Below are 17,057 nucleotides of genomic sequence, written 5' to 3'. Positions count from 1 at the left end.
TTGCGTTAATATGGCCATGCGCAGATATCTGTCACGTACTTTTTAGAAAATTGCCCATTTTTCATAATCGCGGCCTCATGACTGCACATATAGGTAAGTCCTAAAAAGGAAACTAGCAAAGAATCTCTTGCCTCTTGAGTCTCGGACTCATTAAGAATTATACAAACAAACTCATCCTACCGATTCTATAAGTCCAGATTAATCTTATAAGTCATTAAATTGATATTTTATAACTCATTAAGAGTTATTCTAATAAGCTAGCAAGGAAACTCCTGCCTCTTGGCGCCTTCACTAACACCTGCGAGTTTTGGTGTAATGGTAGCACTTGATCCTGACAAAATCAATTATTGTAATTGAAATCTAAAATATCAATTTAATGACTTATAAAATTTATTATGCTATTAGAATAATTGATTACTAATTTTATGGTAGCAAATCAATTATTGTAATTGAGATCTAAATTATCAATTCAATGAATTATATGATTTATTACCTTATTAGAATAATTGATTACTAATTTTATGGTAGCAAATCAATTATTGTAGTTAAGATCTAAAATGTCAATTCAATAAATTATATGATTTATTATCTTATTAAAATAATTGATTGAAATCTAATAAGTCAATTCAATGAATTAATTATTATACATTAACCAATTTCCAAATTTTTCATTTGAATGGGATCTAGAAATTACTCCTTAAGGAGTCCAAATGGAGGTATGATAAACCTCTTGGAGGTTAAACAAATTATTACCTTTTTAGAATAATTTACTGAATTATATATTACTAATAAAAAATAAATAAATACTTCTTTGGATTGTTGGCAATATATTCCCTAACTAAGCAAATAAATCTAATAATTGCAATTAATAGAAATTCTTGAAAAAATAATAATATATATATATATTATATTCGGTATCAAAATGAATCTATTTTATCACAAAAAAAATATTCTAGCACAAAATAAATCTGTTCATTTAATAAATTCAAATCATAAAATTGCAAATCCTCCAGATCCACTAATATTAAATTTAAAACAAAAGTAAGAGGACATAGTCCGATTGAAGGCAGGTCGAAACGCGTAGACACTATCCTAAAGAAGTGTTTACCTTCACATACGGATCTCGCGACAATCCTTTTTAAAGATACGACGACCCTAAATTTCTTTTTCGGTATGTCTCGGAAGAAGCTAAATCGAATTCGATCGGACTTGCAGATCCAGCGAAGAACGAAATAAAAAGAATAAAATAAACTAAATAGAATTGTAAAATAAAAATCAGAAGTGGCTAAGAGGAAAACTTTTTTTCAAAATTTTTTTGGTATTTTTTTAAATTTTTATAGAGAAATATTTATAGAGATGTTTAGAGAAGTTTTTTTTTATCTTTTTGCGTATGCGCCCAAGATGATTTCGCGAACGTCCTAATGGGCGTTTTACAAAATTCAAACATGCATGCGGCCGAATCTCGGGCCGGTGTGCATTTAATTTTTTCCAACACCATTTGCCCATGCGCAAACGCCCATGCAATGATTGGCACGTCAATGGGCCCGCGCATGTACAGCGTTCACTGTGATCATAAAATGCATGAGCCACTAGTATAATGCATGGCAATTACCATCCTTTCTTTTTTATATTTTGGGCAGTGCTCCCACTTTCCCCACATTCTTTATAATCGTAAAATAGGTGCCAATACGCATTATTAATACTTGTTCTTGTTGATTTGTGCCACTTGGAGCATTATCGTGATGCATGATAATTACCTCCATTCCACTACTCCTATATTGTGGGTGTGCTATCATTTCTCCATATTCTTAATAATGGTAACTGTTAACTAGCCAATTAACAGTTAAAGGTTCATACTCCTGTTAACTCTCCAACCCCCACGAGATCATTCCATTGAAGGTTTCTTTCTAGGCCAATAGTTCTCTTTTCTCTCATTTCATACTCTAGTTACTTGATCTATACCCTGATGCTTCTGCATGCACTCTTGGTATTTTCACCTGCACCTTTGGTATTTCAATCTGTACCATTGCTATATTGGCTTGTATCTTTGGTGTATCAATTATATTTCTTGGTGTTTCAGGCTACACTCTTGGAGCATTTGCCTACATCCCTTGTTATTTTAGCAGGCGCCCTTTATTTAACGGCCTGCATTCGATCCTTAGTGTTTTGGCCCGCTTCTTTGATATTTGGTCAGAGATTGGCATTCTTTCAGTAGTAGTTAGCTTGTTAGCCATATATGTCACCTTGCTATGTACAACTTGGCCTACTGTCTAAGTGTAACTTTAGCTTATTGGCCTAGTACTTTAGTCTGTAAATATTCTTTTTGAAGGTTTACTGTTGCGACTGAATGAGCTTCCGAATCCTGTTGCTGATTAGTCTATAGATCACTTCATCAATCTAGATGTGGTGTAAACAACTATGCATAGCTCAATAGGTGTTATAGATATGTGTTTGATGCATGCAAGAAAATCTACAAGGATTATCTATAAGATTCATAATGATCCCATAGTAGAACAAGATCCAAAGAGTGGAGTAACGCGTAATACTATCATGTTGGTGCAGCCGACAAGATGAAAGAGGAACAGGAAGGGAAAGGGGAGATGAGTGGGACGTATTTGTTTCTCACCTTAATCCTCTACCGTTGACAAAGAATGATGCTGTTTGTGGTTGGATCTCGTCTAAACGTTTTCCATATTATCTTTTAATTTTTTTTCCACGAGCTACAATATTAAATGATTCTCACTTGATTAATAGCACGTGCTACATGTCCTGTCTGCCGTAGCATTAAAATAAACCATACCAAAAGGAATTTTTTATGATGATTATCTTAAAAACTAATATTAAATTATTATCACACAGTCTGGCAGGATTTTTTTAAAAAAATATGATAGATCATGATTCTCAAGATTCAAGTTGTATCTTTCCAAAGATTGGTTGATCTTTCTTTTCACAACATCAATTGTTAGATCGCATAATAGGCATTTTGAGATCCATGCAAATGGATGAAAGGAAGAGGTCAGAGTGCGATCTAATCGGTCGATGTCAGTAAAGAAAGATCAATCATTTTTTTAATACAATCTAAACCCTAATTCGCATCAGCAAGGAAATCAGGCTTGCAACAATATCTCCTTTTGTTAATTAGTGGATTTCTAACAAATTTGTAGGAGTGCATCAACAAGCTGGAAGCAGTGGCGACAGTACACCATTTTATTTTTACCACAACCTGTTATTTCTATTCAAGCCACCAGATCATCCAAAATGTAGCAGCATTATTTATTAGCATAAAAATAAAGTCACTTATAACCAATAAGAATGATGGACTACAGAACCGTCAACAATAACTAGGGGTCCTAAGACTTCCAACTTTTTTTGATGAAAAAACAGTACATAACATTGCACTCTATGTTATTTTCAAAAAACCTATGGTTCACTAAGAACTCAGGACTCTTTGAGGAATTGCAATTAGGAACATCATACCTGTAAAAGATTCGCCAATCAAACATCACTAGAGACTACCTCTGGCTTCTTCCCCTTGTCCTCTCGGCATGCCATCAGCTCATCTATCAGCCGGTCCAAGTCCCCATGGGATGACCCCCCTTCCTCCATCGCCGCGCTCGCCTTCTTTCCAAACTCTCTCGCCCTCCTCCGCATCCCCTCCGCCTCCTCCCCTTTCCCCATCACCCTCTCCAGCGCCCTCGCGACCTCCTCCGCCTTCACTACGTCATTCTTCCATCCCATTAGCAACATGTTCCCTCCCACCCCCGGCACCCTCACCCCGATCTTGAGCACATCCGTGATTAGCCTCTGATTTATGTACTGCTCGTAGAACAGCGGCCATGCAACCATCGCCACCCCTGCACACACCGCCTCCAGCGTCGAGTTCCACCCGCAATGAGTCATGAATCCTCCGACCGCTGGGTGGCCCAGTACCGCCACCTGCGGAGCCCATCCATGGACTATTATTCCCCTTATCCCCACCCTCCTCTTGATCTCTTCAATTCGTGGTGAGAAGCTCTCACCCGGATTCCTCCTCACCACCCATATGAATGGGTGGCCGGAAGCCTCGAGGCCGGCGCCGATCTCATTCAATTGATCATCACCAAACTCGCAGAGGCTTCCGAAGCAGACGTATAACACGGAGCTGGCTGGCTTTGCGTCCAGCCAGCTTAGCAACCGGGCGGGATCCGCGTCGGGATCCCGACCTCGGTTGCTCAGGTCGTTCTTGTCCTTGTGGACGAGGGACACCGGGCCGATTAGCCATGTTCTTCGGCCCGGTTCTTTCATGTAGATCTCAGCATATTCTGGCTCGAGATCGAAGAAGGTGTTGACGATGATGCCGAAGCTGTTCTTCTCGGCATCTCTCTTCGTGTCAAGTGACTGCGGAACGAGGAAGGGCTCCGGGAGCTCGGACTTGGTAAGCTCCACGCGGTGTGGGAGGCCGGGGACGAGGAAGGGTTCGGAATCGGATGAGACGCTGAGGTGGGGAGATTGGAGGTGGATGGTGTCGTGGACTGTGAGAGCGAAGAGGCCGGGGCCATGGAAGACGAGGCGAGGTATGCCGAGTTCTCGGGCAACATCGGCGGACCATGAGAAGATGGAGTCGGAGATGAGGGCATCAGGGGGGCTGGGGCGGAGGAGGTCAAGAAGGGGGAGGTGGAGAGCGAAGGTCGCGTCATAGAGGCCATGGAAGCTGGAGGAGGAGATGGAGGCGAGGTTTTCTTGGCCGTCCTGGGGGAGGAGGTGGTGGACGGAGGAGGGGAAGGGGAGGAGGAGGAGACGGATGGGGTGGGGAAGGGAGGCGGAGCGGTGGAGGGTGGGGAGGACAAGGGGCTCGTTGGCTGGGGTGGTGATGATGGTGACGGCGACGCCGCGGAGGGCCAGGAGGGTGGCCAAGTCGAGGAGGGGGATCATGTGGCCGGGGCATATGAAGGGAAGGATGTACACTCGGAGAGGGCCTTCTTCTTGAGCCATGAGAGAGAGGGAGAGCGAGGACCGAGGAGGGTGGAAATCGGAGGAAAGGTAAGAGAGAGAAGGATTGGTCGGCGCAGAGATGGGTTATGGAGCCAAAGCCAGCCTCTGCCAGGCGTGGAATACGCGAGACGGAGCGGAGGCAGCCGGCTCGTTGTTATTTATTTATTGGAACCATACCTCAGAAAGTCACTGAAGAAAATGACTGGAAAGCTTTTGTAACGTCAAAAAATACTTTCTGATCCCCAAAAATATTTGTAAATAAAAAATAATATTTGATAAATTTTTTGAAAAGCTATTTTAGCTTTTACGGAAAGTTGAAAACAACTTTTGGGGGAAGCTTTAATTTGAAGCTTTTCCTGTTTTCAGCATTATTGGAAAGCTGTATTTTTGACAAAAATGCCCATATTAAAATATAATAATTACATAATTTGTTCCTTTATAAATCTAAAAATCTGCTGGAACAAAGAACCCTAACCGTCAGACTTCCTTCCGTAGAAAAGATATTTTTCTTTTCTATTTTTGTATGCATCTCTTGAACCACATTTTAGAAGAAAAAAAATTTTTATTCCTTCTCCGTACCTTCCAAAATCAATCTATTATTTTTTTTTAATCATCGACCTCGCGCGCTGTGGTCCTCCTCGAGCGTAGACCGCGAAGAAGAGCACCAGGACCGCGGCATCGCGGTCCAGGCTCTAGCTGCGACATCGTGGACCGCAGCACCGCGGTCCACGATGCCTCCCCTCTCGCGGTCCACGGGTGACCGCGATCCTCTGTTACAGAGAGAGCCGCAGTCCATGCTCTAGCCGCGACACCGTGGACCGCAGTACCGCGGTCCACGGTGCCTCCCCTTACTGATCTCACGGTCCCCGGGTGACCGCGAGATCTCCCTCTGTTACAGAGAGAGGATCTCTCTGTGTTATAGAGAGAGATCCTCTCTCTGTACGCTTCTGATTGTTTAGAGATTAATGAACCAAAGGAAGAACTGAGTGCAGAGCAAAGCCAAATATTGGGTACCGTGAGATGGATATTCTGCATGATTATATTGCTTCTCAACTTATAGCTCGTTGACTTCTGAGTGCAGTGCAATTCCAAATGTTGTTTTGTTTTGTATTTGACCAAACATGAATGTTTGTTGTATTTTTGTTGCTACTACGTTAACAATGTAAAAAAGTATGAATAAGGTAAAGTTAGAGAGGATGGATATTAACTATGTGCAAGCCTTGATTAACTATGTGCTAAGATATATTATGTGTATACCATGCTAGATTAATTGTGTTCGATTCTTATGTAACTGTATACGAAAATTACTTAACTATGTACCAGAAAGACGTAACTATGTGTCAGAAAGGCTAAACTGTGTGCCACGAAGACGTAACTATGTGCTAGGCTATATGAAGTGTATTCCAAGCCTTATTAAAGTACGCACGTAGAATATGCTAAATAATTCTTCATCTATGTGATTCTCGTCTAAACATCTAGTAATCATTTAATCAATTTTATCACCTAGCTAGAAAAATTGTTAGAGAGATAAATGGTCATTCGGAGGATAAAAAATTAATTTACACTAATAATTAAAATATTTTATACCTTTATTATTGTATTATACTATAAATATAATATTATAATACGTTATATCATAATACATTAATATGTTATTTTAAATAATTTAATATAATGTTATATTATGAAAAATAAATTTATACTAATAATTATAATATTTTATACCTTTATTTTTGTATTATTCTATAAATATAATATATATTACATTATATCATAATACATTAATATGTTATGTAAAATAATTTAATATTATGTTATATTACCAAATATTAATTTACTCTAATAATTATATTACTATTATGCTATATTATAATAATATTATTTTATATTACAATAATATTATACTATATCGTATATTTATGTATTAATATATGTTATGTTTTATTATGTTCTGTTGTATAACATTATGCAATATACTTTATGGTAACTTTGTCATACAAAAGTACTTTTTCAGTTTGTTTACCAAACACAAAACAAAGTACCACAATACTTTAAGAATGTAGTTATCAAACAGCAACAGCTTTTTATAACAGCTCTACTTCAGACAGCTCTACTTCCAATGGAGCACCTCCCCTGACTCAAATCAGATCATTGCCCACTCTTGATCAAAATTGGCCTTAAAAGCGCCGCCTTCCGGCCGTTTAAAAAAGAGAGATTTACTGCCAATAGCTCCTAAGTGCCCTCCATACTTCGTTCGTGGCACAAGTCAATGGCGCAAAGACAACTGAAGCAAAATGAGAGTACAATATGAGATGAGATTTTTGAGTTTTGTTTAGGTGTATTTTTGGAAGAAATGGGACCAGGAGAAAAAAAAGAAAAAGAATGTGCCTTTTATTTTATCATGTTTCTCATGGGAAACATTCCAAAGTAAAAATCTAAAAGCCAATTTTTTTTTTACTAATGAAACCGTGAGTCATACTATTAAAACAAATATAATAATTTTTATTTTTATAATATACTTTATATATACATGTACTACATAGTCAGGTGATATATACGAAATAATTTAATTATCTAACAAATTAATATACAATTTTAGATAAATTGATATACAGTTTCTAAAACATGATGTTTATTAGTATACAATATATAATCAAATGATACGCACTTAATAAATTAGTTATCTAATGACTCTACATATATCCAAACAAATTTATATATAATTTTTAGAATATCATATTCACCAATACATATTGCATAGCCAGGTGAGATGTATTCATCGACTTTCTAGTACATATTATAAGCCTCTTTGATGTACACTAAGCAGTGATCCAATACATACCTTCAGCATATATTTTATCAGTACACACTACTAGCCAAATAGTACACATCAAGCAAATTAGTCATCTAGCAAGCTAGTACATACTTCTAAATAAATTGATACACAGTTTCTAAAACATCGTGTTCATCACAATCAGTACATAATATACAATACACAATATTAGAATATAGTTTGCCGCTATGGCAGGTGAAGGCGAAGCAATGGTGTAGGAGCCTAAAATGTGGATTGCAGTTTTTTGCAGGGTTAGTCAATATACTTATTGGAGAAATAATTCACAATATCGATATGTTAGTTGACATTAAAATGGTAAAGAAAAAGGAAAAATACTACAGTTACTAATAGGGTTGTTAACGGATTAATTATCAACCCATGTATGGGCCTGATAGGTAGCTAAAAGCGGCAAAAAGTGATTTGATCCATCAATCATGTTAGAATCCATTGATTGATTGATTATGCCCAACTTAGTCGGCCTTACCAAACTTCATCAGCCTCCTACTCTATGTAAAGGCTACTCTAGTACATTGTAATAGATAGGCAAAAATATAATCCTCTTCTCTTATTCTTCTTTTTTCAACAAATCTGACCCATCATTCCAATTCACATATATATGACCAGCAATAAATAGATTGGATTCGAACTAAATAGATTCGAATTTAAAAAAGGTCGATCTGCACCTAGTTTAATCTACTTATTAGATGGATTGGATTTGAATTTCGGACTCTTAACTCATTTAATAATTGGATCAAGTTGGCTTAACCCATTTGTATCGCATCCACTTACTGCTTTAAATGCCACTTACCTCTTTTAGAGAGTTTTAAGAGCACCCTTTTATTCTTTGCTCTTCTTTCTCTCCGTCTCCTTCCCATCTTCCCTTCTTATCTTGTGCGACTCTGACCGCCGCACCCTCCTCCGATGTGTTCTCCGTTGTCCATGGCCAATGATATAAGGAGCTGGTGTTCTGCGACCAACAATATCGCTAGGATCCAGGGCCTTTCAACTAGTACGTACCATAAGTACAAAACTATTTCCCACCATCTCCTCTCATCAGTTGTGGCAACTAAGGTCGATTGGTCTCTTTGGATTTTGATTCCATCCTTTCTTTTCGCATCGCTCTCATTCGCATGAGCTAAAAGATTTATTCCTTGATGGACGAATGGATTAGGTTCGAGATCTTAGTTTTTTTTTTCCTTACCATGTTCCAAGAGCAATGGATCACTTTTCTTTTGTTTGAGGGGCGAATTCCAGATAATTACTTGAATAGCCTTGCTAACAATGTCTAAGGCAGCTTCAACCATCCATGGTTGGCATGGCCCCATTATCCAAGTCCACCGTCGTGCTTGCTAGCCTTGTGTGCCTAGTCAAGCTGTTAAACAAGTTAGGAGAGTCTATCAGGTTATTTGATTATTATACGTTTAGGTTTGAAATCCTGTCCTATTTAATATACAAGTCAATTTCAAGTTTGGGATTGTCTGCCCTAATCTGTATCTGACCCGACCTGGCATGATTGCCATCCCTAAGCTCCAAGCTCATCTTATCCTATAACGAGCAAATCAATCAATTTATTTGATGCAAAACCAATCTCAATTTTTTCTTATAGATCAAATATATTCTATTGGGGCGTGGCCATCAATATCCAATCCTTATCTACATTTAAAAAAAATCTGGTATCAAGCTGAGTTTGCAAATTTATTCAGTTTGATATAGCTGTCTTCAATTCAAAAGATAAATAAGTGATAATAATAACATATTATGCTTCCTATACAATATCATTTTTGATTTGGTGGATTATATCCTTAATAATCAAAGTAACAGTTATTAGCATTCACTAAAAATATGAGTAAATGGATGCAATTATATCTTTATCAACTTTCTATATGATTATGTAGCTCTTTGAAATAACAACAAAGGTGGGAGATTTATATACTCATGAGATAATATTTTGACCACAAAATTTTAGTATATGGTTTATATCCATAAAGTATCCATATTTGTCAATATTTGAAACATGCCTGAATCGATCTAAAACAAATACAAATACAAGTAATATTTGATTAATATCCAAATTCAAACACATATTCATCCAAGAAGAATAGACATAAATTTTGGATATATTGATGTTTGATCTGTCTAATTTATTTCAACCGTACATGTTATTAAAGTTTGAGGTCCTTTAAAATTATTATAAATTTGGTTATTATTTCTACTTATATTTTATATAGTTGAAATAACTTTAATTATTTATATATTGTACTAATTTAGGCAAGCATATTTCTTCTTCTAAGTTTGGGAAGGCACAATAGCTTCATACGTCTTTGTATTTCTGGGTGGATGAAATCGAATCCATAGGATTTGATTATCAGAAACCTCTTGGCATGTTAGCCTCTTCTCGTCCAATTTCATCATGCTCCATTGCCCTAGCTTGGTCGATGCTCTTTGGACCCTTCACCAAATAAGCCTCCCCCACTTTGCCGACACACGCTAAGAAAAAACAGAAAAAAACAAAAAATAAATCTTTGACCCTGTTTTTTTCTCTATTAACCTCTTACTTTGCCGTTCACCACCACCAGAAGCAAGTTTTGCCCATTTCTCTACCACCACTCCTCACTACTATGCTATCTTCGTCCATCACCACTCCAATATCACCAACCCACCCATCTCTCCATATGAATCAACACTCCCATCCTTTTCTCCACCATGTCTAAAGTTGATAGCATGTTGTCCTTCCTCCTCCTCTCTCTTAGCACCAATCCTTACCCTTTCTCTCTTTTCACGCTCTCCATCCTCCATTAATTTGGAACTATTTGATGCACAGGAAAGTGGTATCCAAATGCTATGGTTTTTTGTTTATAAGCATTTTCCACCTAGGAGACAAAATCTTGATGCTTAGATTTTCATTTGCAGCCCCCCCACCTTTGAATTTCTGAGTGTCTAAACAATGTTCTGAACATGATGGACCAGACCAACCCATTGCGGTTGTTTGTCATGACTTCCCGGTTCAATCATGCTTAACCCATGGTTGGACTGGCCCTTTGGTACTTTCTTGCAACCTGTTCTATCTTCTCCCAACTAGTTGTATCTTAACCTAGTCACTCTCTTCCTCATCCTAGTTTCCAATAGCTCACCTCACTTTCCTATGCCCTAAATGTGGCCTTGCCTCAAGAAAATGAAGAAAAGGAAAAAGAGGAGGAGATGGAATCTTGCTCTTGGCACCAACAAAATATATACGATGAAGAAGAAAGAGGAAAAAGTAAGAGATTTGACTGCGCCGTCATGATTTCCACCATATACAGCCTTAGGTCCTCCTCTTTCCGCAAACTTGGCTGTCATTAGATTTGGCCTTGTCGTCATCTAACAACTATGCCCCTACGGTTGACAAACCTTCTCACCTCAGTGGCAATGGCAATGGTGCTATTAGAAGAAACAAACTGTTGGAAGTCTCCTTCCTTTTGATAGTTGGTAATGTTGAGAGGGATTTTAGTCCCACATTGCTTGTGTAGAGTCTTTTAAATAGCTTTATAGGCATTCATATCCTACACATGTTAAAGTAATTTTTTGGTGGGAATTTGTGGAGGAAAAGCCAATATTATATTAATCAAAGATTGGCACTTGGCAGTTTTTATCTGTTTTGCACAAAATAATTGCACGAGCAATTATGTTTTGATCCAATAGTTGTGTTGGTTCAGAGTTTAGTTCAGAGTTATAAATAGCCAATGTCCTTCACAGATTAACTTCACTTCTTCTACAAAATCTTTCATTCAGTTGTTATGGGGAATCCTAGTTTTGCTGGCTAGGATTCTATTTCGGTTTTGTTGTATCCTGGAGCGAATTTGCTGGATCACCAACAGCAATATAGTGAAGGTAAAATTCACTTAAAGACAGTATTAATTCACGCTTCAAGACCGGTTTCAAATACTAGAGATCCTTCTGTTTTAATAGAAACACCATGTGGCATCAGAGAGAAGTACGAGTGCTCATAGTTACAAAACAACCCAAAAAACAAACCAAATCAACCTCCTTGGGTCACTTTGGTTTGGGTTTTAGCACATGTTGGTTTGGTTCTAGTTCTCATGTCAAAAAACTCAATTGGATCAACTCGAATTCAGGTCAAGACATCAGCTAACTTGATCGACCCTGAACGAAACCAATCTATATTGTATAATATTATACATTAAGCTTACAATATAATATCTAAAATTTCTTATATAGTATATATTACCTCATAGTCCATTAAATCCTGACTCAAAGTTTATGTTAACTTGTGTTTTGTTAAATAGGATGATTGGTTGTTCTAATCATGATTGTGACATGGTATATATGTTCTTTGAATATATTATTGGATGTTAGTGTTTGATAGATTGTTTGTTGATTTATATTGCCCATTACTTGTTCTGGATGGATTTTCTTGAAAAGAATCAATAAATTATTACACTAGAATTTATTTTTATTTTGTTTTTGGATAACCCAAGAACCAACCAAATATTTAGTTTGCTTCCAACATTAATCAGGCTAATTCTGGTTCCGAAAAATAGAAAACTAGTTGTTGGGATTGGGTGGGTTTGACTTGACCCCTATGTTGAACCAACCTGACCCAGAAGTGCATGGAAGATCGTGATATACGTACATGCATATGTTGACATTTTCTTTTTGACCTTTCCATTCAGATGGATCGACTCTAGTTCAACCCGAATGGTTCAAGCTGTTGAATCGTCCAGAATACTAGTCTAATCTCCTTACTTTCCACCCTATATACATTGCAATTATACATATCAATTACATAGTTTCATAATTTAGAAAGCGTAAATTTAGTTATTTATAGTTTAATGCCAATGCCATATACATTTTGCACAAACAGTCAAGAAGTTCAGCCACTTTCCAAATAACAACCTCATAACCCTATGCTTGACGGTCAATACCAATTTTAATTATTCTTAGAACCTAAATCAAATGGTTTATGACATGGTTGTTTTGATTAAAATTAAATGTTTTGTCAATGGTTGGTTGATTGCATTGGATTTCTGTTCCAAGCATGAATTGCCAAACTGACCTAAATCGCCCAGTTGGGGGTGTACCAAGCCGAACCAATACGGAACTGGGTTAACTTGACTTATAGTTTGGAGCTCATGCAAAATGACCTGAACTAAACTGGTACTGCTCAGTTCGAGTCAGTTTGGGCCATCCTTGACCAAAGACACGGGACAAGGGATATTATTCTCCTGTCTTTTCTTCAAAAATAGTGAACAGAATGGTGGGTTTTGTGGAAAAAAATCAAGAGAGACTCATTGATTTTGAACCCAAGTCCAAGCCAAATCAGGTATAATTCCCTCCATCTTCATTCATCACTTTTTTCGTTTTTATGCCTAACATAGGCCAAAAATTGGTAAAATCAAGGAAAATCATGCCAAAATTTTATTTTTTCACCGATAACAATGCTTTAAAGAACCATCAAAAAAGCCAGTAACAATGCTTAAAAATGTTGCTCCTTAGCGATCATTAAATGTGTCGTTAATGATGTGCCACAATGTAGGTCAGAAAGCAGCTTAACCTCATGACCTTTTAAAATGCATCGTTAGTTAGCAATTGTTAAAACTGTTGCTCGCTAAAAAAAAATGATGCAAACAGTAAGCATTGTAATTTTATTTTTCATACTTGCAATGCCGACACTTCTTTGATGCTTTTTATAATGTCAGGGCATCTTCTTGTAATACTTATAAGCGTTGGCAAATTACTTTAAAACTACCGAATTTTTAATTTTTTCTTGTAGTGTTTGTATTGCATGAGCTACTAGCATAATGCATGGCAATTACCATCCTTCCATTTTTATATTTTGGGCAGCGCTACCATTTTCCCCATATTGTTTGTAGTCGTAAAATAGGTGCCAATGCTCATTATTAATACTTGTTCTTGTTGATTTGTGCCACATGGAGCATTATTGTCATGCATAATAATTACCTCCATTCCAATACTCCTATATTCTGGGTGTGTTATCATTCCTTCGTATTCCTAATAGTGGTAACTGTTAACTAGCCAGTGAACAGTTAAAAGGTTCATACTCTAGTTACTTCTCCAACCCCTACGATACCATTCCATTAAAGGTGTCTTTCTAGGCCAATTTCTCTTTCCTCTCATTTCATACTCTAGTTACTTGATCTATAAATCACCAAGAACTCGGGACTCCGAGGAATAGCAATTAGGAACATCATACTTGTAAAAGATTCGCCAATCAAACATCACTAGAGACAACCTCTGCCTTCTTCCCCTTGTCCTCCCGGCATGCCATCAGCTCATCTATCAACCGGTCCAAGTCCCCGTGCGATGACCCCCCTTCCTCCATCGCCGCGCTCGCCTTCTTTCCAAACTCTCTCGCCCTTCTCCGCATCCCCTCCGCCTCCTCACCTTTCCCCATCACCCTCTCGAGCGCCCCCGCGACCTCCTGCGCCTTCACTACGTCATGCTTCCATCCCACTAGCAACATGTTCCCTCCCACCCCCGGCACCCTCACCCCGATCTTGAGCACATCCGTGATTAGCCTCTCATTTATGAACTGCTCGTAGAACAGCGGCCATGCAACCATCGCCACCCCTGCACACACTGCCTCCAGCGTCGAGTTCCACCCGCAATGAGTCATGAATCCTCCAACCGCTGGGTGGCCCAGTACGACCACCTGCGGAGCCCATCCATGGACTATTATTCCCCTTACCCCCACCCTCTTCTTGATCTCTTCAATTCGTGGTGACAAGCTCTCACCCGGAATCCTCCTCACCACCCATATGAATGGGTGGCCGGAAGCCTCGAGCCCGGCGCCGATCTCATTTAATTGATCATCGCCAAACTCGCAGAGGCTTCCGAAGCAGACGTATAACACGGAGCTGGCTGGCTTTGTGTCCAGCCAGCTTAGCAACAGGGCGGGATCCGCGTCGGGATCCTGACCTCGGTTGCTCAGGTCGTTCTTGTCCTTGTGGACGAGGGACACCGGGCCGATCAGCCACGTTCTTCGGCCCGGTTCTTTCATGTAAATCTCAGCATATTCTGGCTCGAGATCGAAGAAGGTGTTGACGATGATGCCGAAGCTGTTCTTCTCGGCATCTCTCTTCGTGTCAAGTGACTGCGGAAAGAGGAAGGTCTCCGGGAGCTCGGACTTGATGAGCTCCACGCGGTGTGGGAGGCCGGGGACGAGGAAGGGTTCGGAATCGGATGAGACGCTGAGGTGGGGAGATTGGAGGTGGATGGTGTCGTGGACTGTGAGAGCGAAGAGGCCGAGGACATGGAAGACGAGGCGAGGGATGCCGAGTTCTCGGGCAACATCGGCGGACCATGAGAAGATGGAGTCGGAGATGAGGGCATCAGGGGGGCTGGGGCGGAGGAGGTCAAGAAGGGGGAGGTGGAGAGCGAAGGTCGCGTCATAGAGGCCATGGAAGCTGGAGGACGAGATGGAGGCGAGGTTTTCTTGGCCGTCCTGGGGGAGGAGGTGGTGGACGGAGGAGGGGAAGGGGAGGAGGAGGAGACGGATGGGGTGGGGAAGGGAGGCGGAGCGGTGGAGGGTGGGGAGGATAAGGGGCTCGTTGGCTGGGGTGGTGATGATGGTGACGGCGACGCCGCGGAGGGCCAGGAGGGTGGCCAAGTCGAGGAGGGGGATCATGTGGCCGGGGCATATGAAGGGAAGGATGTACACGCGCAGAGGGCCTTCTTCTTGAGCCATGAGAGAGAGGTAGGGCGAGGAGGGTGGAAATCGGAGGAAAGGTGAGAGAAGGATTGATTGGCGCAGAGATGGGTTATGGAGCTAAAACCAGTCTCTGCCAGGAGTGGAATGCGAGAGACTGCCGGCTCGTAGCTACTTATTTATTGGAACCATAGGTCAGCAAATCACTGGAAAATAGCCATTCTAAGTAGGGGTAGCAAAATATGACCCGATCCGTCAATCCGATCCGTATTCGACCCGCCATAAACAGGTTTGGGTTTGGCCTAAACAGGTTCGGGTCGTAAACAGGTCGACCCGTTTAACCTGTTTATTAATTGGATCGGATACGGATTTTAGATGTCTGACCCGTTTAAACCGTTTAACCCGTTTAACTGTTGGGCAGGTTAAACAGGTCTAAACAGGTTAAACGGGTTAAACAGGTTAAACAGGTCTAAACAGGTTACACGGGTCTAAACAGGTCTAAACAGGTCGGGTTGGACAGGTTAAACAGGTTGGGTTGGACAGATTAAACAGGTCTAAACAGGTTAAACGGGTCAGGTTGGGCAAACAGGTTAAACAGGTCGGGTCGGGTTGGGTAAACAGGTTAAACAGGTCGGGTCGGGTTACCTGTTTAATAAACAGGTCAGGTTCAGATTTGTAATTCCTGACCCGTTTAATAAACAAGTCGGGTTCAGATTTATAGTTTTCTGATCCGATCTGTATTTGACCCGACCTGTTTATGCCTGATCCGACCCGATTGCCACCCCTAATTCTAAGTGCCTTCCATACTTAATTTGTGGCACAAGTCACGGCACAAAGTCAACCGAAGCAAAATGAGCGTACAATAAGGGAAGGGATTTTTGACCAGAAAAATGGACCAGAAAAAAAAAAAAGTGGCTTTTTATTTTACATGTTTCTCCCAGAAAACATCTCAAACAAAAAAAAATCTAAAAGCCAAAAACTCTTTTTACTAATGAAATCATCGATTCTATGATTAAAAAAAATATGATATTCTTTTTCTTCCTTATTTTCAAAACATACTCTATATATATATACTACATAGTTAGATAATATACAGCAAATAAATTAATTATCTAGCAAATTAATACACACCTTTAGATAAATTGATATATAGTTTTTAAAACATGATATTCATTAGTATACAGTACACAATCAATGATATACACTTAACAAATTAGTTATCTAATAACTCAATACACATCTCTAAATAAACTGATACATAATTTTTAGAACATCATATTTACCAGTACATGCTACTACATAGCTAGGTCACATGCATTTATCGACTTTTGGATATATATTATAAACCTCTTTGATATACACCTAGTAATAATCCAATATATACCTTTAGGTAAATTGATATACAATTTCAAAATATACTTTTATTGGTACATACAACTAGCCGAATGATACACTTCAAGCAAAATAGTCATCTAGTAAACTAGTACATACTTTTAAATAAATTGATACACAATTTCCAAAACATCGTGTTCATCACTACCAATATATAGTACAGAGTACACAATATTAGAACATAGTTTGCAGCTA

The 17,057-nt window shown here is 39.2% G+C and overlaps 1 protein-coding gene and 1 pseudogene across 1 annotated transcript; both read right to left on the bottom strand.

Annotated features, from left to right (window-relative positions):
- Positions 1 to 3,252: 3,252 nt before the first annotated feature.
- Positions 3,253 to 5,222, bottom strand: LOC103704956 (putative UDP-glucosyl transferase 73B6). Its single transcript, XM_017842226.3, has one exon. It carries the CDS (start codon positions 4,969 to 4,971, stop codon positions 3,496 to 3,498), a length of 1,476 nt encoding a protein of 491 aa, XP_017697715.3. The 5' UTR covers positions 4,972 to 5,222; the 3' UTR covers positions 3,253 to 3,495.
- Positions 5,223 to 13,872: 8,650 nt separating this feature from the next.
- LOC120104770 (putative UDP-glucosyl transferase 73B6 pseudogene) lies at positions 13,873 to 15,685 on the bottom strand (annotated as a pseudogene).
- Between the last annotated feature and the right edge of the window lie 1,372 nt (positions 15,686 to 17,057).

This window comes from Phoenix dactylifera, chromosome 3 (assembly GCF_051530095.1).
Source record: "Phoenix dactylifera cultivar Ajwa chromosome 3, Ajwa_hap1_PhDact_Kaust_v1.1, whole genome shotgun sequence".
NCBI lineage: Eukaryota > Viridiplantae > Streptophyta > Magnoliopsida > Arecales > Arecaceae > Phoenix > Phoenix dactylifera.
This window is presented reverse-complemented; position numbering and strand designations above follow the sequence as displayed.